Raw genomic sequence first — 26554 nt, forward strand, 5'->3', positions numbered from 1 at the left:
TAAATTCTGGCCTCTTGAGCATCCCTGAATTGAATCACTTCACCAGTGGAGGCCGTGTATTCTGCTGCCAAGGCCCTAAACTTGGAATTCTCTCGGTGAACATCTCCACCCCAGTTTTCTCCTTGTAAGGCTGACCATACTTCGGTCATCAGCCCTAACATTTCCGTATGTGGCCCTGTCAAGATTGTGTTTTGATACTGCTCCTGTGTGTGCCATGGGATATTTTAATGTATTAAAAACGCTACGTAAACGCAGGCTGTTGTTCAGTGTCTCGGGGATGAACGGCCTGCGCCTGTGACGCAGCGTGCCGAGGATGTGAAAGGCGCTGTGTGAATGCAAAGTTGTTTAAAGAATCGCCTGAATTCAGTTGTAATTTTTGACTTCTGGGTTTTTTTTTTTGAGGTGCGCTGTTCTTTGGTGTGTGTTGCTGGGGCCTAATTTACTGTTTTTAAGTGTCTCTTTGGTTTCTCTGTGGTGTCTGACAGAAATTAATGGAAGAAAAAATACAAATCCTGGAAGGAAAGGTCTCCTTGATGGAGGATCAACTGAAGGCAGCTGGGGAATGTTCCAGTGAGATGAAAGGAGAGGTCATGGGTGACATTCTCCAGGTATGTCATTTGATATAAAGTACCTGAGAAATTGTGCTGTATGAAGATGAAGACGGAGCAGTTTCTGCCTGGTACTGAGGAACAGCTTCAGCTTTTTGGGGGGGGGGGGTTCGAGTTCGAGATTTTCACTATCCTTTGTGTTTGAAATGCTTCCTAGCAATCACCCCTGAATAATCTGGTTAATGTTGAGATTTCTTGTAAAATAGTTTCTCTATATCTACACTACGTAATCCTTTTAAATATCTTGAGCTGATCTTCCATTAGCCTGCTTTATTTGAGGCAATACAATTAAGTAAAGCTTTGGCTTGCCTGATTTACTCTGTCTCTCCTGATCTTTTGTTGTTGCAGATGGAAGCTCTCAAAGTGGAAGTGTCACAGCTGACGGCCAAAGCTGCAGAGCTGGAGCAAGAGAGCACGCTTCAGAAAGCGGAGAAAGGCCGACTCGCCGAGACTGTCAGCAGCCTCCAGCAGTCCATCAAGGAGCTGGCTGATCAGAAGGATATGCTCGAGCAAGCTGCACGAGTTCAGGAGGAAAGGCTGACTGGGCAGCTGGATGCCTTGAACGTGGAGATCATGAAGCTGAACAACTCCTTGATGCAAAAGGCCCTGGAGCTGGAGGAGGAGAAGAAGCTGAGGCGCCAGCTGGCCGACGACTCTCGGAGCAAAGAGAGGGCTGCCCGGCAAACTGCTCTTGATCTCGGCTCGAAGGTAGAGACCCTGAGTGAAGCTCTGAGGGCAAAAGAGGAGGCGCTGCACGCTTTTGAGAGAGAGGCGGCAGCCGAGCGAGAGAGCACGTTGAAACAAGTGGCGACGCTGAAAGAGGAGTCTGAGAGGATTTGCAATGAGAAAGCTTCCGTTGTCACACAGTATGAAACATTGAAGACTGAGAAGGAGGCCGAACTGGAGTTGCTCACTCAACAGATTCAGGCTTTGAAAAGTAATCAGGTGGGCATGGAGGACCTAAAGCGCGAGAGAGACAATCTGGAGCACAAGGTACAAGGGTTGGGCACTGAAGTTGCAGAGGTGACCTCCAAAAACCAGAGTCTCCAATCTGCCTGCAAAGCCCACAAGCAGAGTCATTCTGATGAGGTTGCTGCTCTGAAAGGGAAATTGCAAGAAACTGAAGGCACCCTGGAGCATCACAGGAACAAATTGGCAGGTCTTCATGCCAGCCTTCAGAAAGCCAAAACCCTCCAGGAGCAGCTCACCTCCCTGCAGGAGACTGTCACAAAGCTGGAAAATGAGAAGAAGCGATGGGAGGAGGGTCGCGTCCTGGAAACTAAGCGCCTTTCCCAATTAACAGAGGAGGTGAAAGGGCTAACGGAGCAGCGTAATCAAGCTAAAGCCCAGTTATCTGAAGAACTGAAGCGCCAAGAGGTGGCTGACGGTCAAACGAAGCAGTCCATGAATGAACAGATGGAAAGATCTGCCAAACTGCAGAGTAAGCTTTCTGATGCACTGAGGATGGTTGGGGAGAAGGAGAAGGAAGAAGAAAGGCTCCATGAAGATGTTGCATCTTGGAAGAAAAAGTTTGAGGCCGTTCGTCAAAAGCAGGTCAATATGGATGAGGTTATTGTGGGCTTAAAGGAAGAGCGGGAAAAGGCCCAGGCTGAACTGCTGGAAGTAAAGGCCAAGAGTGACGGACTTGAGGTCCGGATAAGCCAGTTGAATGACGAGGAACAGAGGAAAGCCTCAGAGCTACAAAAGGACCTTTGTGACGCTCTCTCAAAAATGAAGGAAAAAGAGGCAATGGAGGACAAGGCCCGAGCTGAAGTGGTAAGCTGGCAAGAGAGGTTTGAGGCTGCTCAAAAGAAAGCATCGCTGCGCCTGTCACAGGTGGAGGAGGAGGCCAGAAGGAACGCCAATGAGCGAGACCACATCCAGAAGGAGCTCTCTGACGCGAGGGCAAAGGCAGCTCACCTTGAGGAACAGGTGAACCAGACCGGCAGTGAGCAAAAGGATCGAATCTCTGAGATGGAGGCCGATCTTGCCAGTGCAAGGCAGACGGCAAAAGAGGAAGAGGCTCAGAGGGCGGAGCTGCGTGCCGAGGTTGAGACACTGCACAACCAGCTGGCGGAGCTGCGAAAAGCCCAGTCCGAGCGCCTGGCTAAGGTGGAGGAAGAACAGAACAAGCTGTTAGAGGAGAAAGATGCAGCCAAGGTGGAACTGGAGGCGGCGCGGGCAAGCAAGCTTGAGGCGGAGGCCAAGACGAAGCAATCTCTGAGCGAGCAACAGGAACGCCTTGTGGTGCTGCAACGTGAGATCTCCAGCGCTCGCACTGCCAGAGAGGAAATGGAGGCTGAGGAGAAACTGATGAGAGGCAAAGTTGAGAAATGGCAGGAGCAGAGCAGGCACCAGCAAGCAAAGATCAACGAACTCCAAACAGAAGTGTCAACCATGAAAAACATGAAGGAGAAGATAGTCAGCCAGGAAAGAGAGATGCTGCGTTATGCCGAGGTCTTGAGTAAGAAGGAGAAGGAGCTGTTTGAGCTTGGATCGAAGCTGAAAGCGGGTGAGGACACTGCGCAACAGCACAAGCAGAAAGTGGATTCTGCTGAAAAAGAACTCTCCGAATTCCGCAACCTCTGCCAAGAAAGGCTGAGCGATATCAAGGCGCTCAAGTTGCAGGTAGCTGAGCTGGAGCAGAAATGTAAAGGACAACAGGGTGCCATTGCCCAACTGGAGAAGGAGAAAACAGCACAAGGCTCACACAGCCAAAAGCATGCGACAGCACTACAGGGTGAGCTGTCGTCACTCCGCGGCTTGCTAAAGGAGAAAGAATCGGTGGAAAGGGCCTTGAAGGAAAAGGGGGCCCTGCAACTTGAGGAGCTGACAAAGCAGAAGGAAAAGGTTAATGCCCTTGAGCTGGAAATTCCAACCTGGCAGCTAAGGTCCGTGGAGGAGCAGAAGGAAAATGCAAAGCTGAGGGAGAAAGTGGCTGCAGAGGTGGAGATGAGCGGGAAGCTACAGGAAACCCTGGAGGCCTTGAGGGTGGAGCAGGCTTCTGAGGCACAAAAGAGAGGCTCTGCCGCAGAGGCCACAAAGCTGCAGAACATGTCCCTGAAAGAGGAGATTGCCTCCCAGAAGCAGGTGGCCGAGAGGCTCCAGGTGGAGCTGGCCAGCAGGAAGCAAGCAGAAGCAGCATTGGAGAGCCAGGCAAAAGCAGACCAAGAGCGACACGCCCACAAAGAGCAGGAGTTGCTCCAGCTGCGCGGCGAGCTGGCAGAGGCCCATGCTGCAACACGGGCAGCCGAGTCTCAGCGCCAGGGAGAGCTCACGCAGCACGAGAGGCTCCTGGGCGAGCTGAAAGCGCAAGCTGGGCTGCTGCCGCCCCTGAAGGAGCGCTGCCAGGAGCAAGAGCAGGAGATACAGCGACTCCAGCAGAGCAGCAGTCAGCTGAGCTCGGAATCTGGCCAGGTTCGCGGGAGGCTAGAGGCAGAGCTGGCTAAGGTCCAAGAGGCACATGCCAAAGAGCTGAGCCACCTGATGTCCCGCCATACTGAGCAGGAGGCTGCTTGCAGAGCAAGGGAAGAAGACAGCGCAAAGCGAGCGGATGAGGCGACCGGCAAATATGAGAAGGCAAAACTCATGGTTCTGGATGAGAGGCGCAAGCTTCAGCATGAGCAGCAAAAGCTGAGCACGCAGGTAAATTAATTATTCTATTTCGCTTTTTAATCACTTTAGTTTATTTTTGTTTTCAAACCTAGCTCTCTGTCTCTGCAGCTCCCTTTAAAATTTGAGAATTTGTTATGTAGCCATTCCAAAATACACTACTGCAGGCTTTTTGTTACATGGTATCTGCCTATGTCTGCCCATTTCACCAGTCTGCCTTTATCCTACTTGAAGTCTTATTGTTCTCGCTGTTTACTACACTTCCAAGGAAATTAGCCGTCAACCTCTGCCCTCTTTGGGTTCACAACAATGCATTGCAAGTGAGCACAGCATACTTGATGGGTGAGGCAACGGAACAAACTTTAGCACAGGGATCGACATAACTTTAGAAAAGAGCTAATCCGTTTCTTTCTCTTTTGAGCCCTTTAACTGGGCTGCTTTAAGCACTTTATTTCACCCACTTCAAAGATACTTGAGACCTCATGATGTGTGTATTCCCAAATCCAACTTTGAAGACTGTCTAGTCATGTAAACAGCTGTAGTTTTTATTGCAAAGCATATTTCCCTTAACTAGAACACTCTGATCAAACTGTTCTCAACCTCTTTGAAGGACAGGCTTTATTAACTATTATTTGTGTGTAATTAATGGATCCCTCTAAAGTTGTACCTTAATCGCTCATTGCTGATGCCATTACTGAACTTTTTCCTTTGTGTGAGTGTTTTTCATATGAGTGCTCAGGATGCTCATAGCAGAAAATAAGCCCGGCTTTCACCTCCGTACAATGGGGATCAATCTAGATTTAAAATGAACATTTGATTTAGGATCAGTTGTTTGTGGAAGAGAGTTCCAAACTTCTACCACCCTTTGTTGGCAGTAATGTTTCCTAATGCTATTCCTGAAAGACCTGGCTCTAATTTCTAGCCTATACACCCAGACCTGGAACATAAATAGTTTCTCTCAATCTACCATTCATATCCTGAAACCGATGATTAGATCTCCCCTTATCCCTTTCCCATTGTGTATGCCATTAATAAATGTGCCAAATATTAACGAATACAATGAATAGTTGAGGTCCCAACACAGATTCTTGCCAGACATGAGAAGCACGGTGGCACAGTGGTTAGCACTGCTGCCTCACAGCTCCAGGGTCCCAGGTTCATTTCCAGCCTCTGGTCACTGTCTCTGTGGAGTTTGCACTTTCTCCCCGTGTGTGTGTGTGTGTGTGGGTTTCCTCCGGGTGCTCCGGTTTCCCCCCACAGTCCAAAGGTGTGCAGGTTAGGTGGATTGGCCATGCTAAATTGCCCCTTAGTGTCAAAAAGGTTAGGTGGGGTTACTGGGTTATGGGGATAGGGTGGAGATGTGGGCTTAAGTGGATGCTCTTTCTGAGGGCCGGTGCAGACTCGATGGGCTGAATGGCCTCCTTCTGCACTGTAAATTCTATGATTCTTGCCTTGTCTCCAGGGAGCAGTGTCAGAGGGCAGAGCATCTGACGGGTGAGTATCTGAACTAATTTACCTCGGCGATTCACGGCCTATTTCCAGGACCAGTGTCGGAGGACGGAGTATTGGAGCGGTGAGTACATAAAGCAACTTACCTCCGAATTCATGGCCTAGTCTTCAGGGAGCAGTCTCGGAGAGCGGAGTATCAGAGTAGTGAGTACATAAAGTAACTTACCTCAGCGATTCACGACCTAGTCTTTAAGGAGCAGTCTCGGAGAGCGGAGTATCGGAGCGGTGAGTATATAAAGTAACTTACCTCAGGGATTCATGGCCTAGCTTCCAGGAACCAGTGTCGGAGAGCAGAGCATCGGAGCAGTGAGTATTTAAAGTAAGTACTGAAAAAGTGACGTCACAGTAAAGCTGCGGCGGCTGGCTGTTAGGCGATCTGCACTAAATTTGAAAAAAAAATTGAAAAACGATTTAATTAACTAAGTAGACGGGTAACTAAACCAGATGGCGGAGATAGTGTATTTAATATTTATAGTAGAAATCTAGCGTTGGGACCATATAGTTAATTGTAACTTAATTTAATAAGTATTTATGATAAATAAATATTACTTCTAGACATGTCAGTCAGTGGGGTAAAGTGCTTCACCTGTGAGATGTGCGAGATCGTGATTCTTCCAGAGTTCCGGACAACTACATATGCAGGACATGTACCCAATTGCAGCTCCTCACAGACCACAAGGATCGGTTGGAGCAGCAGTTGGATGCACTTAGGAGAATGCAGGTGGCGGAAAGCTTCATAGACAGAAGTTTTAGAGATGTAGTTACACACCAAGGTGCAAGCAGGCAGATGGGTGACCGCTAGAAGGAGCAGGCAGGCAGTCCGCAGGAATCTAATGTGGCTGACCCCCTCTCCACAAGTATACCATTTTGAGTGCTGCTCTGCAGGGACCTTTGATGTTCGTAGTATATATAAATGATTTGGAGGAAAATGTAACCGGTCTGATTAATAAGTTTACGGACAACACAGAGGTTGGTGGAGTTGCGAATAGTGATGAAGACTGTGATACAGCAGGATATAGATCAGTTGGACACTTGGGCACATGGAGTTTAATCCGGACAAATGCGAGTTATTTCATTTTGGAAGGTCTAATACAGGTGGAAATTATACAGTAAATGGCAGAACCCTTTGGGAGTATTGACAGGCAAAGAGATCAGGGCATACAGGTCCACAGATCCCTGAAAGTGGCAACACAGGTGGAGAAGGTAGTCAAAAAGACATAGGGCGTCCTTACCTCATCAGCCGGGGCATTGAGTATAAAAATTGGCAAGTCATGCTGCAGCTGTACAGAAGCTTAGTACGGCCACACTTGGAATATTGCGCACAATTATGGTCGCCTCACTACCAGGAGGATGTGGAGGCTTTGGAGAGGGTACAGAAGAGGTTTATCAGGATGTTGCCTAGTCTGGAGGGTATTACCTATGAGGAGAAGGGCGGCATGGTGGTGCAGTGGATAGCCCTGCTATCTCACGGCACCGAGGTCCCAGGTTCGATCCCGGCTCTGGGTCACTGTCCATGTGGAGTTTGCACATTCTCCCCGTGTTTGCGTGGGTTTCGCCTCCACAACCCAAAGATGTGCAGGGTAGGTGGATTGGCCCTATGCTAAATTGCCCCTTAATTGGAAAATATGAATTTGGTACACTAAATTTTTTTAATAAGCTATGAGGAGAAGAAGTTGGATAAACTCGGATTGTTTTTACTGGAACGACGGAGTTTGACTGCGGCCTGATACAGGTTTACAATATTATGAGAGGCATGGACAGAGTGGATAGTTAAATGCTTTTTCCCAGGGTGGAAGGTTCAATTATCAGTGGACATGGGTTTAATGTGCGAGGGGCAAAGTTTAGAGGAGATGTGTAAGGCGAGTTTCTTTTACACAGTGGTGAGTGCCTGGAACTTGCTGGATGACGTTTAAGGTGCATCTTGACAAGTACATGAATCGGATGGAAATAAAGACAGACCTGGAAGTGCAGACAGACACCATGATCGGTGCAGGCTTAGAGGGCCGAAGGACCTGGTCCTGTGCTGTGCTGTTCTTTGTATCTTTGTACATCACAAGGCACATTCTTGTTAGAGCAATTGGAGCATTTGAACATTATTCCTCTTTTCTGTTTCCAACTCGGTCATTTTCCGAACTAAAGGGCATTGGATAAAGTGCTGCACAACAGATTTATGAGCAAAGTTAGAGCTGATGGAATAAAAGGGATCAGCAAGAGCATGGATGAAAATTGTCTGGGTGCTTGGAAATGGAGAGTGGTGGTTAATTGATGCTTTCAGGCTGAAGAAAGGTTTGTATTGGGGAGGGTTGGGGTGTCGATGTTCAGTCTCCACTTCCTGATATATATTAATAAAACAGGGACCAATTTCATGATTTGAAGGTGATACAAAACTTTGTAAGTATTGTGAACCATGAGGAGGATAGTGTCGAACTTCAAAAAGATATTGACAGGTCATGAAATGTTTACAGCATGGTAACAGGCCCTTCGGCCCAGCTTGTCCATGCCACCCAAGGACAAGGTGGATGAATAAGAGGCAGCAGAGAAGAGTGAATTGATTAATTTTGTTAACAGGAATGTGGAGAAACAATCTAAAATAAAAGGTGCAATTCTAAAGGAGGTTCAGGAGCAGACGGGGTGTGTATGTTCATATATCAGTCAGCTTCCTAGGCATAGAGTATGAAAGCAAGGGGGTTATATTAAACCTGGACCAAACATTAATTTGGCTTCAACCCAAGTATTCCACCAGATTCTGGGCACCACTGTTCAGGAAGGATGTGTCGACCTTAGAGAGGATACAGAAATACTCCTTGGGTAGATAGATTGGCGAAGTTGGGACTGTTTTTCCTGGAGATGATTGAGAGGAGATTTGATAGAGGTTCAAAATCATGAAAACCCTGGCAGAGTAGATCGAAGGATTAAGAACCAGCGGGCACAGTTTTAAGGTAATTGGCAGAAGAAGCAACAGCGGCATGAGAATTTTCTTTTTCACGCAGCGAATGGTTAGCGTCTGTAATGTGCTGCCTGAGATGCAGTGGGGGCCGGGTCAGTCGAGGCTTTCGAAAAGGAATTGGTTAATGATCTGAAAAATAAGCATTTGCAGAGCTATGGGGCGAAGGCTGGAGAGTGGCACCAGGTGAATCTCTCCTTCAGCGGGCCAGCACTGCCACAATGGACTGAATAGCCTCCTTCTCTGTTGAGTAACCAGTCTATGATTTTAGGTCACTAACTTGCCTATGCAGTGGCATTAGTTTCATCTTTAGCTACGGTCACTTATGAGGAACTTTGGCAAATATCTTCTGAAGTCCACATAAATAACATACAAAGACATTCCCACTACTTTAGTCAACTTCCTAAAGCATTAAATCCAATTCATCAGGCATGGCCTATCCTTTACCAATCCATACTGGCTCTTTACCAATCCGTACCGGCTCATTACCAATCCATACCAGCTCTTTACCGATCCATATTGGCTCTTTACCGATCCGTCCTGGCTCTTTACCGATTCATACCAGCTCTTTACCGATCCATATTGGCTCTTTACCGATCCGTCCTGGCTCTTTACCGATCCATGCTGGCTCTTTACCGATCCGCCTTGGCTCTTTACCGATCCGTCCTGGCTCTTTACCGATCTGTCCTGGCTCCTTACCGATCCGTCCTGGCTCTTTACCGATCCGCCCTGGCTCTTTACCGATCCGTCCTGGCTCTTTACCGATCCGTCCTGGCTCTTTACCGATCCGTCCTGGCTCTTTACCGATCCGTCCTGGCTCTTTACCGATCCGTCCTGGCTCTTTACCGGTCCGTCCTGGCTCTTTACCGGTCCGTCCTGGCTCTTTACCGGTCCGTCCTGGCTCTTTACCGGTCCGTCCTGGCTCTTTACCGGTCCGTCCTGGCTCTTTACCGGTCCGTCCTGGCTCTTTACCGGTCCGTCCTGGCTCTTTACCGATCCGTCCTGGCTCTTTACCGATCCGTCCTGGCTCTTTGCCGATCCGCCCTGGCTCTTTACCGATCCGTCCTGGCTCTTTACCGATCCGTCCTGGCTCTTTACCGATCCGTCCTGGCTCTTTACCGGTCCGTCCTGGCTCTTTACCGATCCGTCCTGGCTCTTTACCGATCCGTCCTGGCTCTTTACCGGTCCGCCCTGGCTCTTTACCGATCCGCCCTGGCTCTTTACCGATCCATGCTGGCTCTTTACCGATCCGCCCTGACTCTTTGCCGATCCGCCCTGGCTCTTTGCCGATCCGCCCTGGCTCTTTGCCGATCCGCCCTGGCTCTTTACCGATCCGCCCTGGCTCTTTGCTGATCCGCGCTGGCTCTTTACCGATCCGTCCTGGCTTTTTGCCGATCCGTCCTGGCTCTTTGCCGATCCGTCCTGGCTCTTTGCCGATCCGCGCTGGCTCTTTACCGATCCGCCCTGGCTCTTTGCCGATCCGCCCTGGCTCTTTACCGATCCGTCCTGGCTCTTTACCGATCCGTCCTGGCTCTTTACCGATCCGTCCTGGCTCTTTCCCGGTCCGTCCTGGCTCTTTACCGATCCGTCCTGGCTCTTTACCGATCCGTCCTGGCTCTTTACCGGTCCGCCCTGGCTCTTTACCGATCCGCCCTGGCTCTTTACCGATCCATGCTGGCTCTTTACCGATCCGCCCTGACTCTTTGCCGATCCGCCCTGGCTCTTTGCCGATCCGCCCTGGCTCTTTGCCGATCCGCCCTGGCTCTTTACCGATCCGCCCTGGCTCTTTGCTGATCCGCGCTGGCTCTTTACCGATCCGTCCTGGCTTTTTGCCGATCCGTCCTGGCTCTTTGCCGATCCGTCCTGGCTCTTTGCCGATCCGCGCTGGCTCTTTACCGATCCGCCCTGGCTCTTTGCCGATCCGTCCTGGCTCTTTGCCGATCCGTCCTGGCTCTTTGCCGATCCGTCCTGGCTCTTTGCCGATCCGTCCTGGCTCTTTGCCGATCCGTCCTGGCTCTTTGCCGATCCGTCCTGGCTCTTTGCCGATCCGTCCTGGCTCGTTGCCGATCCGTCCTGGCTCTTTGCCGATCCGTCCTGGCTCTTTGCCGATCCGTCCTGGCTCGTTGCCGATCCGTCCTGGCTCGTTGCCGATCCGTCCTGGCTCTTTACCGATCCATGCTGGCTCTTTACCGATCCGTCCTGGCTCTTTAATGATCCGTCCTGGCTCTTTACCGATCCATACTTGCTCTCCCTGACCAACTGAAAATGTTCAAGGTGTTCCGCTATCTGCTCTTAATTATAGAGTCTTGGAATTTCCTATCGACATGGCCAGCTGGTCCATAATTCCCTGGTTTCCCTCTCTAACCTTAAATAGCAGAGTGACATAGGAATTCTGTGGAATAGCGGCGTGTGGCTAACAGCCGAGCTGTGTCTGATCTGACTCTGGAATAAACAATTCATTCCCTCTTTGCCTCTGTACAGGTTGAAGAACTGCAGAAGAAGCTGGCTACAGAGAACCAGAAGGTAAAATCTTGCTCCGTGCTGGCTGTGCGTGACGATGAATGGTGCTTGTAATTTGTGTCTGGAGTGGAGCAGGAGTCAGCCATTTGGCATCTGAAGCCTTTTCTGCCGTTCAGTCAGGTGATGGCTGATGTGTACTTCAATTCCATTTTCCCATCTTTTGCTCCATATCCAGTGATGCCCTTAATTGTCAGATGTCTATAGATAACAGTCTTAAAGAAAAAAAATTAAATCAATCCCAGTGTCCACAGTTTTTTGGGAGACAGTTGTCGATTTCCAGGATTTTTTCTGTAGAGAAAATGGCTCCGGATCTCACTCTTGCATGGCCTAGTGTCAATTTGAAGATGGTGCCCTCTTATTTTGGACTCTCCAACCAGTGGGAATCTGCTTTATCCCTTTAAATACCTTGATGGGTAACCCCTTACTTTTCTAACGCGTATCCCAATCAGTCACGAATGGCGGAACAGGCCAGAGGATCTAAATAGCCCGCTCCTGTTTCTGTGTTCCTGAAGAAGTAGGAACTCGCGTTTGTTCAAGTTTGATCCATTTTCCCTGCACAGCCTCAAAGGCCAATATTCAAAAATGAGGACGTGATGCTTGCGTCGGGCACCCTCTGGAGTATTGCATCCAGTCTGGGCACGCAACCACATTGCAGGACGATATAGATGGGCAGACCAGTGGCAAATGGAATTTAACCCTGAAGAGTGTGAGGCATTTTGGGAGGACTAACCAGGCAAAGGAATATACAATGAACGGTAAAACACCAGGGAATACAGAGGTCCTTGGGGAGCATGTCCATAGATCCTGAAGGCAGCAGGACAGGTAGGTAAGGTGGTTAAGAAGGCCTGTGGGATACTTGCCTTTCTTAGCCAAGGCATAGTGAAGTACTGTGTGCAGTTCTGGTTGTCACACTACAGGAAGGATGTGATTGCACTAGAGAGGGTACAGAGGAGATCCATCAGGGGCTGGAGTGTTTCAGCTGTCAGGAGAGGCTGGTTATTCTGGGCCTTCGAGCAAAGAAGGCTGAGGGGTGACCTGATTGAAGTGCACAAAATTATGAGGGGCATTGATACGGTAGATAGGAAGAAACCTTTACCCTTAATGCAGGGGACAATAACCAGGGAGGGGCAAAGATTTAAGGTAAGGGGCAGGAGATTTAGAAGGAATTTGAGGAGAAACCTTTTCACCCGGAGGATGGTGGGGATCTGGAAGTTACCATTTCGAGGAAGAGCAGGGCAGTTCTTCAGTATTCTGGCCAATATTAAACCTTCCATCAACATTACTGAAATAAATTATCCAGTCATTATCCCATTGCTGATTTGGAGAGTTTTGTGTGCAAATTGTCTGCTACAATTTGCTGCATTGCAACAATGACGACACTTCAGTGACTGTAAAACTCTTTCCGATGCTGGTCATGAAGCACACGAGAGAAATGCAAGTCTTTATTTCTCTCAAGATCTGGTATAATTTGAACTTCCTGCTTTCCGTCCAATAGCTGCAATTTTTTTTTTTTAATTCTCCTTTTCAGTCTTCCCTCTCCTGCCCACCCTTGAAGAAATTACATTGTGAAGTCTGTCTCCGAAGCCCCTTTTTGACCGACTGCTGGTCACCACCCAACCCACCTCAAGAGTGCCCAAGGTCTTGTCCCACCGTAATGGGAAACTGTTTGGTTTGTTCCAGGTTGCAGATCTGAATCAGAAGCTGGCCCAGCACGACACAACAGCTAAAAGTAAGCTGCAGAAACTCCAGGTAAGGCACTGGGACGCCGAGTACCTCGTTGCTTTGATTGGGACCACTGGTTGGATCTCTCATCATTCTGACTCCCTAATGATATCTGGGTTTGTGTCCAGCTTTGCCCGCACAAAGTAGGGGCGTGTTTAGCAAGGTCCCAGGCTCGATCCTGTTACAGGAAATGCAGCATCCAATTTATGCACAGCAAGTTCCCATGAACAGACTGGACAATTTGATTTTGTTTTAGGGATAATCATCAGCCAGAGCACCAAGGAGAACTGTGTAACAATATAGATATTGTATGGGAGGTGTAGGGTTAACAATTTTATGTAAATACATCTTACCACCATCAAGAGCAGTCGCATATATATCATGTGACCACCCTTGCTTCGGGAGGTGTTTAGGTGTGAGATAGAGTACTTTTATATTGTGAGAGTTCTGTAGTTAAAGTTATAACATAGTTTATTTTACTTTGTACTTAGGAATACGTTCAAATCTAGTTTAAAGTAGGGGCGTGTTTAGCAAGGTCCCAGGTTCGATCCCGGCTATGGGTCACTGTCCGTGTGGAGTTTGCACATTCTCTCCATGTCTGCGTGGGTTTGGCCCCCACAACCCAAAGATGTGCAGAGTAGGTGGATTAGCCACGCTAAATTGCCCCTTAATTGGAAATAATGAGTTTGGTATTCTAAATCTAGTTTAAAGTAGTGTTAATAAATCAGCTTTGTTAATTAACATCGCTTGATATTCTTTGTTAAACACTGCACATTCAAGACATCCAGACAAAGAAAACAGACAACATCACAAACTGCACCTGCTCTCCCTCAAAGTAACACTGGGATCTTTCACATCCTCCGAAGGCAGAAAGCGCCTCAGTTTGACATCGAATCTGCAAGTTTGCATCTCTAACAGTGCAGCACTTTACAGTATAGACACGATGGGCCAAGCGGCCACTTTGTGCCGTAAAACTATAATTTCAGTAACCAAGGGAGTAACGCAGCTACAACAATCAAAACAAAAACTTGAACAGATTTCCAATTTCGCAACAATTGCTCATAAATGTTTCACATTCACACTTGCTCCTTGTGACCAAAGGTTAATTGAACTTATTAATCAGAAATGGATTCCCAATAGGGCAGCACGGTAGCACAGTGGTTAGCACAATTGCTTCACAGCTCCAGGGTCCCAGGTTCGATTCCGGCTTGGATCACTGTCTGTGCGGAGTCTGCACATCCTCCCCGTGTGCTCCGGTTTCCTCCCACAGTCCAAAGATGTGCAGGTTAGGTGGATTGGCCATGATAAATTGCCCTTAGTGTCCAAAACTGCCCTTAGTGTTGGGTGGGGTTACTGGGCTATGGGGATAGGGTGGCGGTGTTGACCTTGGGTAGTGTGCTCTTTCCAAGAGCCGGTGCAGACTCGATGGGCCAAATGGCCTCCTTCTGCACTGTAAATTCTATGATAATCTATGAATAAGCCACATGTAGCTAGTGTATTAGACCGTATTAAACTTGAAAAACCCCTTGGATTGCGGCGGCTCTTGGAATCATCCTGATGCATGCTTTCAACAGAAAAGATCAGGGGCAGGGGTGAAGACCATGGCAAAGGCGGAAGAAAAAGAGTGCCCCCATGGCACAGGCCCGCCCGCGGATCGGTGGGCCCCGATCGCGGGCCAAGCCACTGTGGGGGCATCCCCGGGGCCAGATCGCCCCACGCTCCCCCTGGACCCCAGAGCCTGCCCGCGCCGCCTTGTCCCGCCGTTCAAAAGGAGGTTTAATCCACGCCGGCGGGCGAGGGTTGACAGCGGCGGGACTTCGGCCCATCGCGGGCCGGAGAATCGCCGGGGGTGGGCCCGCTGGCCAGCGTGGCGCGATTCCCGCCCCCGCCGAATCTCTGGTAGCAGAGAATTCGGGACACGGCGGGGGCGGGATTCACGCCAGCCCCCGGCGATGGGTCGGAGAATCACGCCCCTATGTTCAGGGTCTTTTTAAGTGGAAGAAATGCCTAAACGGGTTTGGCTTCCTGAGGGAGCCACTTGCCGAGCTTTGGATCCAGGACTTTGAGAGTGGAAAGGTCACCCCCATCACCCAAGACACATATTTATCCCTCAACCAAACCCCTTTTATTAAGAGCAAAATCCACAGTACCAAGTCATTATTTCATTACTGTTTGTGGAGCCTTGTGCACAAATTGGCACCATCATTGGCCTAACATTGCAATAACAGGGCTGTGGAATAGTTTAGGATCCACCCAGGGCCACGGTTAAGAGAGCAGGTCAGTGGGATTAGTTTGGGATTGATAAAGGGCTATGAGACATTGGAATTAGTTTAAATTGATACAGCAACAGCACGATGGGTCAAATGGCATCCTAGTGTGTATCTGGCCTGATGATTTCCTCCACGATTCCCAATTGTATCAGTTATTGAGTGGATCACTCCTTTCTAACTTTATCTAACCACAAACTGCACTGCAATTGTAGGCGCGTGATAACGAGGCACAGGAGAGATTGGAGCAGCAAGTGCAGGAGCTTAATGCACAGCTTGAGAAGAAGGAGGAGGTCGTGCAGCATATCAAAGCCCAGGTTTGTCCGTCAGCTGGAGGTCGGCCGTGACTAAACCCGTGGGGGCGTATTCATTTTTGTTATTGCATTTACGCAGCCAAATTTCTGTTGAATGTTCTGCTGTGGTTCAGTGTCCCACAGAGGGAGGCAATGAGGGTATAACTACAACGTGCATTTATATAGCACCTTTAACATGTTAAACAGCCCAACTAGCTTCGCAGCAGTGATTATTAAATGAAATTTGGACACTTGAGTCACGAAAGATATTAGGGCAAGTGAACAAAGGCTTGGTATAATGGAATGTCTCAAAGGAAGGAGAGGAGTTTAGGTAGAGAATTCTAGCACTTGGGGTTTAGGCAATTCAAGGTACAGCCACCAGTGGCAAGTAAGGTCAGAAATGCCCAAGAGGGTAGAATTGAAAGATTTCAGACTTGTAAGGTTATGGGGTTGGAGAAGGATATAGTGATGGGAAAGGAGGTCATGGAGGGATTGGAGATCAAAAGTGCCAATATTAAAATCAATGGTCCAATTCACGGACACAGTCTCAGGATGGGATGGGTTGGGGGGGTGGGGCGGGGGGTTGATGATGAGAAATTATTTCGCTCAGAGGGTCATGAATCTTTGTTTTTTTCCTTCAGTAGGGTGTTGTGAATTCCATCGTTGAATATATTTAAAACTGAAACAGAGATTTTGGGGGCGTCGGGTATATGGGGAGCAGACAAGAAAGTGATGTTGAAACCCAAGACTAACCATGATAGTATTGAATGGTGGAACAAGCTCGAATGGGCAATGCTTGCTCCTATTTCTTGTGTTCCTATGAGTAGGTGTAGGTGAGCGAGCACAGGGGGTGATGAGTGAAACAGGGCATGCCGTTCAAACCTTGGAGCAATGATTTTTCTGGTCATGTTTCATTGCGCTTCTTTGTATTTCCACCCCTAAACCCACCGAAACAGTTGGATAAGGCAAAGACTCACTACGACAGCAAGAAGATGCTGAATCTTGAGCTGACACAGAAGTTGGAGGCCAGTGCGAAGGACATCTCCACCCTGGAACAGCAGCTCGCCACAGCAAAGCAGGAAGGTGTGGAGCTGCGTGGCGAGTCCCAACAACTGCACAAGGAGTTGCAGCAGTCAGCAAAGGAGTTGAAGGAGGCCACCCAGAAGAACAAGACCATCGCTGCGCAGGTACACAAAGCAATGAGATAGGAACTTTTAACAGTAGGAACAGGGGAAGACCAAAGTGATACGCGGTCCAAGTACACTGATCACTAAAGTGTTGTCAGGTACTAAAATGATTTGTAAACAGCTAACGAGATGTTAGTCTTCATATGCTAGAGGGCTGGGGGGTTAAAGGGAGGAGAATTTGCTGGAGCTGTACAATATTCTGATCACGCACGATGACCAGAAGTGGTCTAAAGCTCTAGATATCACGTTTTAAAGACGACTATCACAGAATTGTTACAGCGCAGAAGGAGGCCATTTGGCCCATCGTAGTGTACGGCTCTCCAAATGGGCATTGTAACTTAGTACCATTGCTCTGCCTTTCTGATCAAGCAATCATCTAGAAAGCCTCGAATGAACCTGCCTCCACCACACCGCCAGGCAGCGCATTCCAGACCCAAACCACTCGTGTGAGAAAGATTTTTCTCGCATCACGTTTGCCAATTTTGCAAATGATCTGTGCCCTCTCGTTCTTCTTCCTTTTACCAGCTGGAACTCTGTCCAGCCCCCTCATGATTTTGAACAGACCAACCAGATCTCCTCTGAGCCGCCTTCTCTCCAAGGGGGAATAGTCTCACCCTCGCCAATCTATCCTCAACTGTGAAGTCTCTCATCCCTGGAACCATTGTTGTAAACCTCTTCTGCACTCTCTTCAATGTGTTCATATCCTTCCTATAGCGTGCTGCCCGAAGTATCGATCTTGGGAGGAGTGCAGTGCAGAATGGTAGCAGAGCTGCAAGGGTTAGATTATGAGGAGAGGTGCTTTTCTATTTATTCATTGATGGGACGTGAGCGTAATTGGCTTGTGACGGTGCAGGGGAGCTGCCGCTTAAAACCGCTACAGTCCACATGTTGTAGGACCACCCTCCGTGCTTTTCAGAAGGGAATTAGGCTTGTGTTCCTTGGGATACAGATGATTGGGGAGTGATGTGATTGCGGATTTTATGCTCTTGAAAGAAATTGTTGGGTTTGGTAAAAACTTCTGTGGGTCACAGACAGTGGGGTCAGAACCAGGGTTAGGGTTTAATGGCCCCAGCCGCCTGGCCAGATATTACGGTTATGCTGAAGTAAATGGCAAAGTAAGCGGCCCGCCTCATCGCTGGAGAGGGTGGGGTGGCTGGGGGGCACACGCAAGCTGTGGGGCTGTGAAGTCCTGGCCCAGGTTATCCCGGAGAGAAGTTAAGAATCGCTTCTGCCCGCAAGAGCATGGCAGACGGGTGCAACACTCACCCTCAAAACCCACAGCTCAATTGATGATTTGAAATCTGAGCTTTTACCAGCCACAAAGGGTATTACATAGAATTTACAGTGCAGAAGAAGGCCATTTGGCCCATCGAGTCTGCGCCGACCCTTGGAAAGAGCACCCCACACCTCCACAGTATCCCCGTAACCCAGTCTAACATTTTTGGACACTTAAGGGCAATTTAGTTTGGCCAATCCACCTAACCTGCAGATTTTTGGACTGTGGGAGGAAACGGGAGCACCCGGAGGAAACCCACGGGGAGAACGTGCAGACTCCGCATAGACAGTGACCCAAGCTGGGAATCGAACCTGGGACCCTGGAGCTGTGAAGCAGCTGTGCTAACCACTGTGCTATCGTGCCTGTGCTACCATGCTATTGAGGAACATGTAGCCAAGGCACGTGGATGGCGTTAGGATGCAGATCAGTCACGGACTAACTTGATGTGAAACCTTTGGATGTAGAAAGGATACTGCGGCCATTTGAAAGTGTGAGGAATCCAGATCTGGCCTCCTCCTCATTTGTGATTGAAATATTTGCTGCTCCTGTGTCTCCTGTAGTTGTGCAACTGAAATGATTGTTCTCCTGTGTGCACACTCGATAGGTGGAATTCACTGAGCGGCAACTGAGGGAGCTGGAGAAGTCACGCCCGACCATCGGAACTGTGAGATCCCGCGCTGATAATCGCAGGACATCCTCTCGAGCTGGAGAATCGGAAGCTGATTTCAGCAAGGACAGTATTGAGCTGAGTGACTTGGAGGAGACAACAGTGATGTGGGAGAATACAGGGGGCAGGTAAAAGAAACTTTTCATTTACGCAGCCACTTTCACCACCTCTGGACATCCCAAAGTATTTTACAACAAATTAAATAGAATACCTACAGTGTAAAGGAGGCCATTCGGTCCATCAAGTGCACACGCCATTGAGACATTGTTAAAAATTAATTAGGTATTAATTGGTGAGCATTGGGACAGGGTGTATTTCTGGATGACAAGTAAGAATAGGATACGGTTTTACTGTGATGTCTGGTTAGCCTGTACAGCAGGGTAGCGCAGTGGTTAGCACTGCTCCCTCACGGTGCCGAGGTCCCAGGTTCGATCCTGGCTCTGGGTCACTGTCCGTGTGGAGTTTGCACATTCTCCCCGTGTCTGCATGCGTTTCGCTCCCACAACCCAAGGATGTGCAGGGTAGGTGGATTGGCCACGCTAAATTGCCCCTTAATTGGAAAAAATGAATTGGGTACTCTCCAAATTTTTTTTAAAAAGAAAAAGAATAATGTCTGGTTAGCCCTGACAATTGAAGATCCAGTTTGAAATTTGCCCTATATGTGAGATAATGGAGGACTTGTAAGTAGTTCTGAATTTATCTTTCCTGGAGGCAAATCTATTAACGTGAAGGCAGATGGTCCTATGAAAATCCCAGGCGAATGTGAAATCAACATTTCTTTTTTTAATAAATGTAGAGTACCCAATTATTTTTTTCCAATTAAGGGGCAATTTAGCGTGGCCAATCCACCTACCCTGCACATCTTTGGGTTGTGGGAGTGAAACCCACGCAAACACGGGGAGAATGTGCAAACTCCACATGGACAGTGACCCAGGGCCCGGATTCGAACCCGGGTCCTCTGCGCCATAGGCAGCAATGCTAGCCACAGTGCCGCCTGTGAAATTAACATTTCTGATGGACCAAGTGCAGTGCTCGTTAGCTGACACCAAGGAGGGAAAGATATGCTGTATGATCCCTGTCTCCAACAGGATGGTGCAGAAAACAAGTCTGCAGCGCACTACTCGCCAGTGAGAATGCAGTGGAGCAAAGGGACAGAGACCTGCTCACACTGCCTCTGATTATGAGCTGTCACTGAATCTCAAAATTAAGCAGGTATTGCAAATACCTGGCAGAGTATATCTGTAATACCAGAACACACAGGTGCAATACTGCCAGGATAAGAAGGTTTAAGCTGAATATAAAGTTTAAAAAACTGAAGTTCTAACCTAGCTGTGAGATTGTCAGGTATGAACAGAGTTCTTGCTAGTGCTGGACCTGGCCCTGTCACTGGACTTTCCCCTTCAGTCTCTCTCTGCTGACTTGTATTCCCAGTAATTCCTCCTTTGTGCTAAGCAAGCCCAGCGTTTTTAACTTTCCTTTATTCCCCAGGAGCGGCAAAGCAGCTTTCAAGACCCCCGTCGCAGCTCGAAAGGGAGCTGGGTCTCAGGCTGCACAGAAACAGCGTGGAAGCCAAGAATCCCTGGACTCGCTGTACTTCACCCCACTGCCCAGCCGGGGCCAGTCCAAATTGGACACCAGCCTCAGCTCCCTCGGGGACCTGAGCCTGGATTCAACCAAGAAAACACGCTCTGGGCGGAGGCGCACAACCCAAGTCATTAACATCCTCATGACAAAGGTAAGGATAGAAACCTCTCTCTATCGTGGGGGTGGAGGATTCTGCAAGGGCAAATGTAATTCCAGATATAATGAAGTTTTTCTTTCTTAGTCAACCCCACTAATGGGAGCACTCAGCAACTTGCATTATATGTTAATGAAGGTGGTCTGCCTTTTCTTGATAACTTAATTTCTCCCTCCGCCACCAGCACACAGTGGCAGCCATGTGCACCATCTTCAAGATGCAGGGCAGCAACTCACCCAAGGTTCCTTCGGCAGCACCTTCCAAACCCACGACCTCTACCAACTAGAAGGACCGGGGCAGCGGACACTTGGGAACACCAGGAGGTTCCCCCACCGCCCCCCCCCCCCCCCCCCCCCAAGTTGCTCACCATCCCGACTTGGAAATATATCGCCGTTCCTTCATTGTCGCTGGGTCAAAATCCCGGAACTCCCTCCCTAACAGCACTGTGGGTGTACCTACACCTCATGGGCTGCAGCGGCTCAAGAAGGCAGCTCACCACCAGCTTTTTTAAAAATGTATTCTTCCGTAGGTTATGGGATCGCTGGGCTGGGCCAGTATTTGTTGCCCATCCTGAATTGCCCTTGAACTGACTAGCTTGCTGGGCCATTTCAGAGGGCAGTTAAGAGAGAACCACACTGCTGTGGGTCTGGAGTCACATGTAGGCCAGACCGGGTAAGCACGGCAGATTTCCTTAAAGTGACGCAGCTGAATTTTCACAACAATTTGATGATGACTGTCATGCCGGACATTACTGAGTCCAGCTTTGAATTCCAGATTTATAATTCTTTTTTTAAAATAAATTTAGAGTACCCAATTATTTTATTTCCAATTAAGGGGCAATTTAGCGTGGCCAATCCACCTACCCTGCACATCTTTTTGGGTTGTGGGGGTGAGACCCACGCAAACATGGAGAGAATGTACAAATTCCACACGGACAGTGCTAACCACTGCGCCACCGTGCTGCCCCTATTATAATTCAATTTAAATTCCACCAGCTGCCATCAGGGATTTGAACCCATGTCCCCAGAGCATTAGCCTGGGGCCTCTGGATTATTAGTCCAGCTACTGTCACTCCTGAAAGGGTACAAAGAACAAAGAACAAAGAAATGTACAGCACAGGAACAGGCCCTTCGGCCCTCCAAGCCCGCGCCGACCATACTGCCCGACTAAACTACAATCTTCTACACTTCCTGGGTCCGTATCCTTCTATTCCCATCCTATTCATATATTTGTCAAGATGCCCCTTAAATGTCCCTATCGTCCCTGCTTCCACTACCTCCTCCGGTAGCGAGTTCCAGGCACCCACTACCCTCTGCGTAAAAAACTTGCCTCGTACATCTACTCTAAACCTTGCCCCTCTCACCTTAAACCTATGCCCCCGAGTAATTGACCCCTCTACCCTGGGGAAAAGCCTCTGACTATCCACTCTGTCTATGCCCCTCATAATTTTGTAGACCTCTATCAGGTCGCCCCTCAACCTCCTTCGTTCCAGAGAGAACAAACCGAGTTTATTCAATCGCTCCTCATAGCTTATGCCCTCCATACCAGGCAACATTCTGGTAAATCTCTTCTGCACCCTCTCTAAAGCCTCCACATCCTTCTGGTAGTGTGGCGACCAGAATTGAACACTATACTCCAAGTGTGGCCTAACTAAGGTTCTATACAGCTGCAACATGACTTGCCAATTCTTATACTCAATGCCCCGTCCAATGAAGGCAAGCATGCCGTATGCCTTCTTGACGACCTTCTCCACCTGTGTTGCCCCTTTCAATGACCTGTGGACCTGTACTCCTAGATCTCTTTGACTTTCAATACTCTTGAGGGTTCTACCATTCACTGTATATTCCCTACCTGTATTAGCCCTTCCAAAAGGTAATTGATACCTTCTCAAGGACTATTAGCAATAGGCATTAAATGCTGGCCTAGCCAACAATACTCATATCCCAAGAATATATTTCTTAAATTAAAGAAGATTCCTTTTCCTCTGCTCGAGCAATAGTTACATTGTGCAGACTATAAGCAGCTGTCTTGGAGAGTATTCTCCTTTGTTAAACTCTGTTCCTCTTGCCTTCCTCACAGAAGGAAACAGTTGAGTATGAGGAAGCCAGCACTTCAAACTCTTCATTCTCAGGCATTCAGGCCTCCGCCTCCCACCCTAACCTTGCAGGTCGGCCTTCCCGGAGAGGCCGGAAGAACCGGCCCACCTCTGCCACTTCGCTGCCGAACATTGACCGCTCTCTGTCCCAGGACTCGCTGGACAGCAGTAACACGGAGGACCTGGGAGCCGCCACCTTGATGAACCTGCCAGGCTACCGGCCATCAACTCGGAGGTCCACCAGGCTATCCTCGTTTGGCAGCATCGCCTCAAGTATGTTGATGGGGAAAGGAGGGGAGAAACCAGAGTTATTGTGCAGACGAGGTGGCTGAACTGGAGTATTGTGTCCATTTCTCAGACCATCTTTAGAAAGGATGTCACATCCTTGGCAAAGTGGGAAAGGAAATGTACTAGAATGGGACCGGGGTGAGGGACTTCAGTTACACGGTGACATTGGAGAAACTGGGATTGTTCCCCTTAGAGCCTGAAGTCAAGAGGAGATTTAATGGAAGTATTCAAAGTTCTGAGCGGGGTTAATAGAATAATGAAGAAGCTGTTGCCAGTGGAGGAGTGGCAGTCGATGTGAGCATTTTTGCACAATGAGTTGTTTCGAAATGCATGAAGGGTTGGTGGAAGCAGTTTCAACTGGAACATTCAAGAGGGAATTGGATAAATAATTGAAAGAAGCACTTCTCAGGACTAGGGGCGAAGGCAGGGGAGTGGAGCAAATTGGACCCTCAATTTAGAGCAGGCACGTTGGATCATATATTATAGAATTTAAGTGCAGAAGGAGGCCATTCGGCCCATTGAATCTGCACCGGCACTTGGAAAGAGCACCCCACTTAGCCCATGCCTCCACCCTATCCCTGTAACCTCACCCAAAATATTTGGACACTAAGGGGCAATTCAGCATGGCCAATCCACTTAACCTGCACATCTTAGACTGAGAGAGGAAACCGGAGCACCCGGAGGAAACCCACGCAGACACGGGGAGAACGTGCAGACTCTGCACAGACAGTGACCCAAGCGGGAATCGAACCTGGGACCCTGGAGCTGTGAAGCAACTGTGCTAACCACTGTGCTACCGTAGCGTCCCAGTACAATACTCCTGTGCTGTAAGAGTTTATGAATGTGTGAAAATTTGCCGGTAGTTGATGCAGGGTCAGTACGTGTTTAACTGAAGATTGTAGCTCAAGACAGACACGAGATGGGGTGAGATAGATGCTCTCACTGATATGGTGTCTCAAAGCAACAAACATGCAGTGGTGCTCAGGCACGCACACATTGAATTTTTATTTTTTTTAAAATATAAATTTAGAGTACCCAATTCATTATTTCCAATTAAGGGGCAATTTAGTGTGGCCAATCCACCTACCCTGCACATCTTTGGGTTGTGGGGGTGAAACCCACGCAGACACGGGGAGAATGTGCAAACTCCACACGGACAGTGACCCAGAGCCGGGATCGAACCTGGGACCTCGGCGCCGTGAGGCAACAGGGCTAACCCACTGCGCCACCGTGCTGCCCATTGAATTATTTTAATGTAAATTGTTTTGCAGGCAAGGCATAGTCATGTTCTGCACGGAGTTTTTTAGTTGGATTTAGGGTTTTATTAGATGAAGAAATGATGTGGAGATGCCGGCGTTGGACTGGGGTGAGCACAGTCCGAAGTCTTACAACACCAGGTTAAAGTCCAACAGGTTTGTTTCGATGTCACTAGCTTTCGGAGCGCTGCTCCTTCCTCAGGTGAATGAAGAGGTATGTTCCAGAAACACATATATAGACAGATACGAAGATGCCAAACAATGCTTGGAATGCGAGCATTAGCAGGTGATTAAATCTTTACAGATCCAGAGATGGGGGTAACCCCAGGTTAAAGAGGTGTGAATTGTGTCAAGCCAGGACAGTTGGTAGGATTTTGCAGGCCAGATGGTGGGGGATGAATGTAATGCAACATGAATCCCAGGTCCCGGTTGAGGCCGCACTCATGTGTGCGGAACTTGGCTATAAGTTTCTGCTCGGCGATTCTGCGTTGTCGCGCGTCCTGAAGGCCGCCTTGGAGAACGCTTACCCGGAGATCAGAGGCTGAATGCCCTTGACTGCTGAAGTGTTACCCGCCTGGAAGGGAACATTCCTGCCTGGTGATTGTCACACGATGTCCACGATTCATGTCGCATTACATTCATCCCCCACCATCTGGCCTGCGAAATCCTACCAACTGTCCTGGCTTGACACAATTCGCACCTCTTTAACCTGCGGTTACCCCATCTCTGGATCTGCAAAGATTTAATCACCTGCTAATGCTCGCATTCCAAGCATTGTCTGGTATCTTTGAATCTGTCTATATATGTGTTTCTGGAACCTACCTCTTCATTCACCTGAGGAAGGAGCAGGGCTCCGAAAGCTAGTGACATCGAAACAAACCTGTTGGACTTTAACCTGGTGTAGCAGATGAAGAAAGTTAACTCTGAGGCTGGAGAGTCAGTTGGAAATTTCAAAACTGCAGCTGATTAATGGCAGACGTGGAACAACGCAGTGAATGAAGTTGAGGTGCGGGTTAGTCAGGATCTAATTGAATGATATTAACCGGCTCGAGGGGCCGCCTCCTGGGTGTGGCTATAGTCAGCTCTTCCCAGGAGACCTGTCCATCCTCATCCCCGCGACAACCATGGTTAATTGTTCACTTTCAAGGATAATGATCTCCTATCTACAGCAAAAAGTGTTGATTCAGTAATAAAATAAAGTGTGGAAAAATTTGCTGAGCCTGGCAACATCGATGGAGAGAGAAACAGAGTTGACATGTTACAACCGAGATGGGAGTAGTTTATCTCGCCTCACTGCTCCAGAGATTGCACCATTATTTTTAACAGTTTAATTCGCCTACCAAAATGGTATATCATTTACCTTTACTACTGCTGGACCCAGAATAAAATATTTAAATCATAAGAATCATAGAATTTACAGTGCAGAAGGAGGCCATTTGGCCCATCGAGTCTGCACCGGCTCTTGGAAAGAGCTCCCCACTTAAGCCCACACCTCCCTGCAATCCGGTAACCCCACCTAACCTAAGGGCAATTTAGCATGGCCAATCCACCTAACCTGCACACCTTTGGACTTCTCAGGCTTCTTTCAATAAACTGCGAATGATTGATTTATTATAAAACAAAACTTATTTTGTAAACAAGTCTCTCTCACTCTCTGGCACATACATGGGAGCTCTGCAGAGATGGGTTGTTGAAGAAAAAACTTTATATAAAAAAGAATAATGTTCACAGGGTTTTGATGCTATTGATCTAGTGCTCCCTCATGGGAAGACTGGTCGCTAGTCCCAGTAGGTATCAGAAGATTCTCACCAACATAGTTTCGGCATGGAGGAGAACAGAGCCAAATCAATCAGTGTCTGCGTTACAGCCGGGTCAATCCCCCTTGCCCGGAACGGAGCCGGACCGGTCCCCCTTGCCCGGAACGGAACCGGATCAATCCCCCTTGCCCGGAACGGAGCCGGATCAATCCCCCTTACCCGGAACGGAGCCGGATCAATCCCCCTTGCCCGGAACGGAACCGGATCAATCCCCCTTGCCCGGAACGGAACCGGATCAATCCCCCTTGCCCGGAACGGAGCCGGATCAATCCCCCTTACCCGGAACGGAGCTGGATCAATCCCCCTTGCCCGGAACGGAACCGGATCAATCCCCTTTGCCCGGAACGGAGCCGGATCAATCCCCCTTACCCGGAACGGAGCCGGATCAATCCCCCTTGCCCGGAACGGAGCCGGACCGGTCCCCCTTGCCCGAAACAGAGCAGGATCAATCCCCCTTGCCCGGAACGGAGCCGGACCGGTCCCCCTTGCCCGGAACGGAGCCGGACCGGTCCCCCTTGCCCGGAACGGAGCCGGACCGGTCCCCCTTGCCTGGAACGGAGCCGGATCAATCCCCCTTGCCCGGATCAATCCCCCTTGCCCGGAACGGAGCCGGATCAATCCCCCTTGCCCGGAACGGAGCCGGATCAATCCCCCTTGCCCGGAACGGAGCCGGATCAATCCCCCTTGCCCGGAACGGAGCTGGATCAATCCCCCTTGCCCGGAATGGAGCTGGATCAATCCTCTTTGCCCGGAAC

At 49.0% G+C, this 26554-nt stretch overlaps 1 protein-coding gene across 5 annotated transcripts in view; it reads left to right on the plus strand.

The window, feature by feature from the left end:
* LOC140392141 (nuclear mitotic apparatus protein 1-like) overlaps positions 1–26554 on the plus strand; it is a 177701-nt gene that overhangs the window by 130076 nt on the left and 21071 nt on the right. For 4 of the 5 annotated variants that reach the window (XM_072477486.1, XM_072477487.1, XM_072477485.1 and 1 more), the window contains 9 exons: positions 486–608; positions 957–4253; positions 11155–11196; positions 12874–12942; positions 15398–15499; positions 16432–16662; positions 18543–18733; positions 20094–20340; positions 22423–22711. In XM_072477486.1, coding sequence (XP_072333587.1) covers positions 486–608; positions 957–4253; positions 11155–11196; positions 12874–12942; positions 15398–15499; positions 16432–16662; positions 18543–18733; positions 20094–20340; positions 22423–22711 — 4591 coding nt within the window. The remainder of the gene's footprint in view (positions 1–485; positions 609–956; positions 4254–11154; positions 11197–12873; positions 12943–15397; positions 15500–16431; positions 16663–18542; positions 18734–20093; positions 20341–22422; positions 22712–26554) is intronic. The other variant, XM_072477488.1, reaches the window with a different exon arrangement.

The sequence above is a fragment of the Scyliorhinus torazame genome, chromosome 15, assembly GCF_047496885.1.
Source record: "Scyliorhinus torazame isolate Kashiwa2021f chromosome 15, sScyTor2.1, whole genome shotgun sequence".
NCBI classification, from domain to species: Eukaryota; Metazoa; Chordata; class Chondrichthyes; order Carcharhiniformes; family Scyliorhinidae; genus Scyliorhinus; species Scyliorhinus torazame.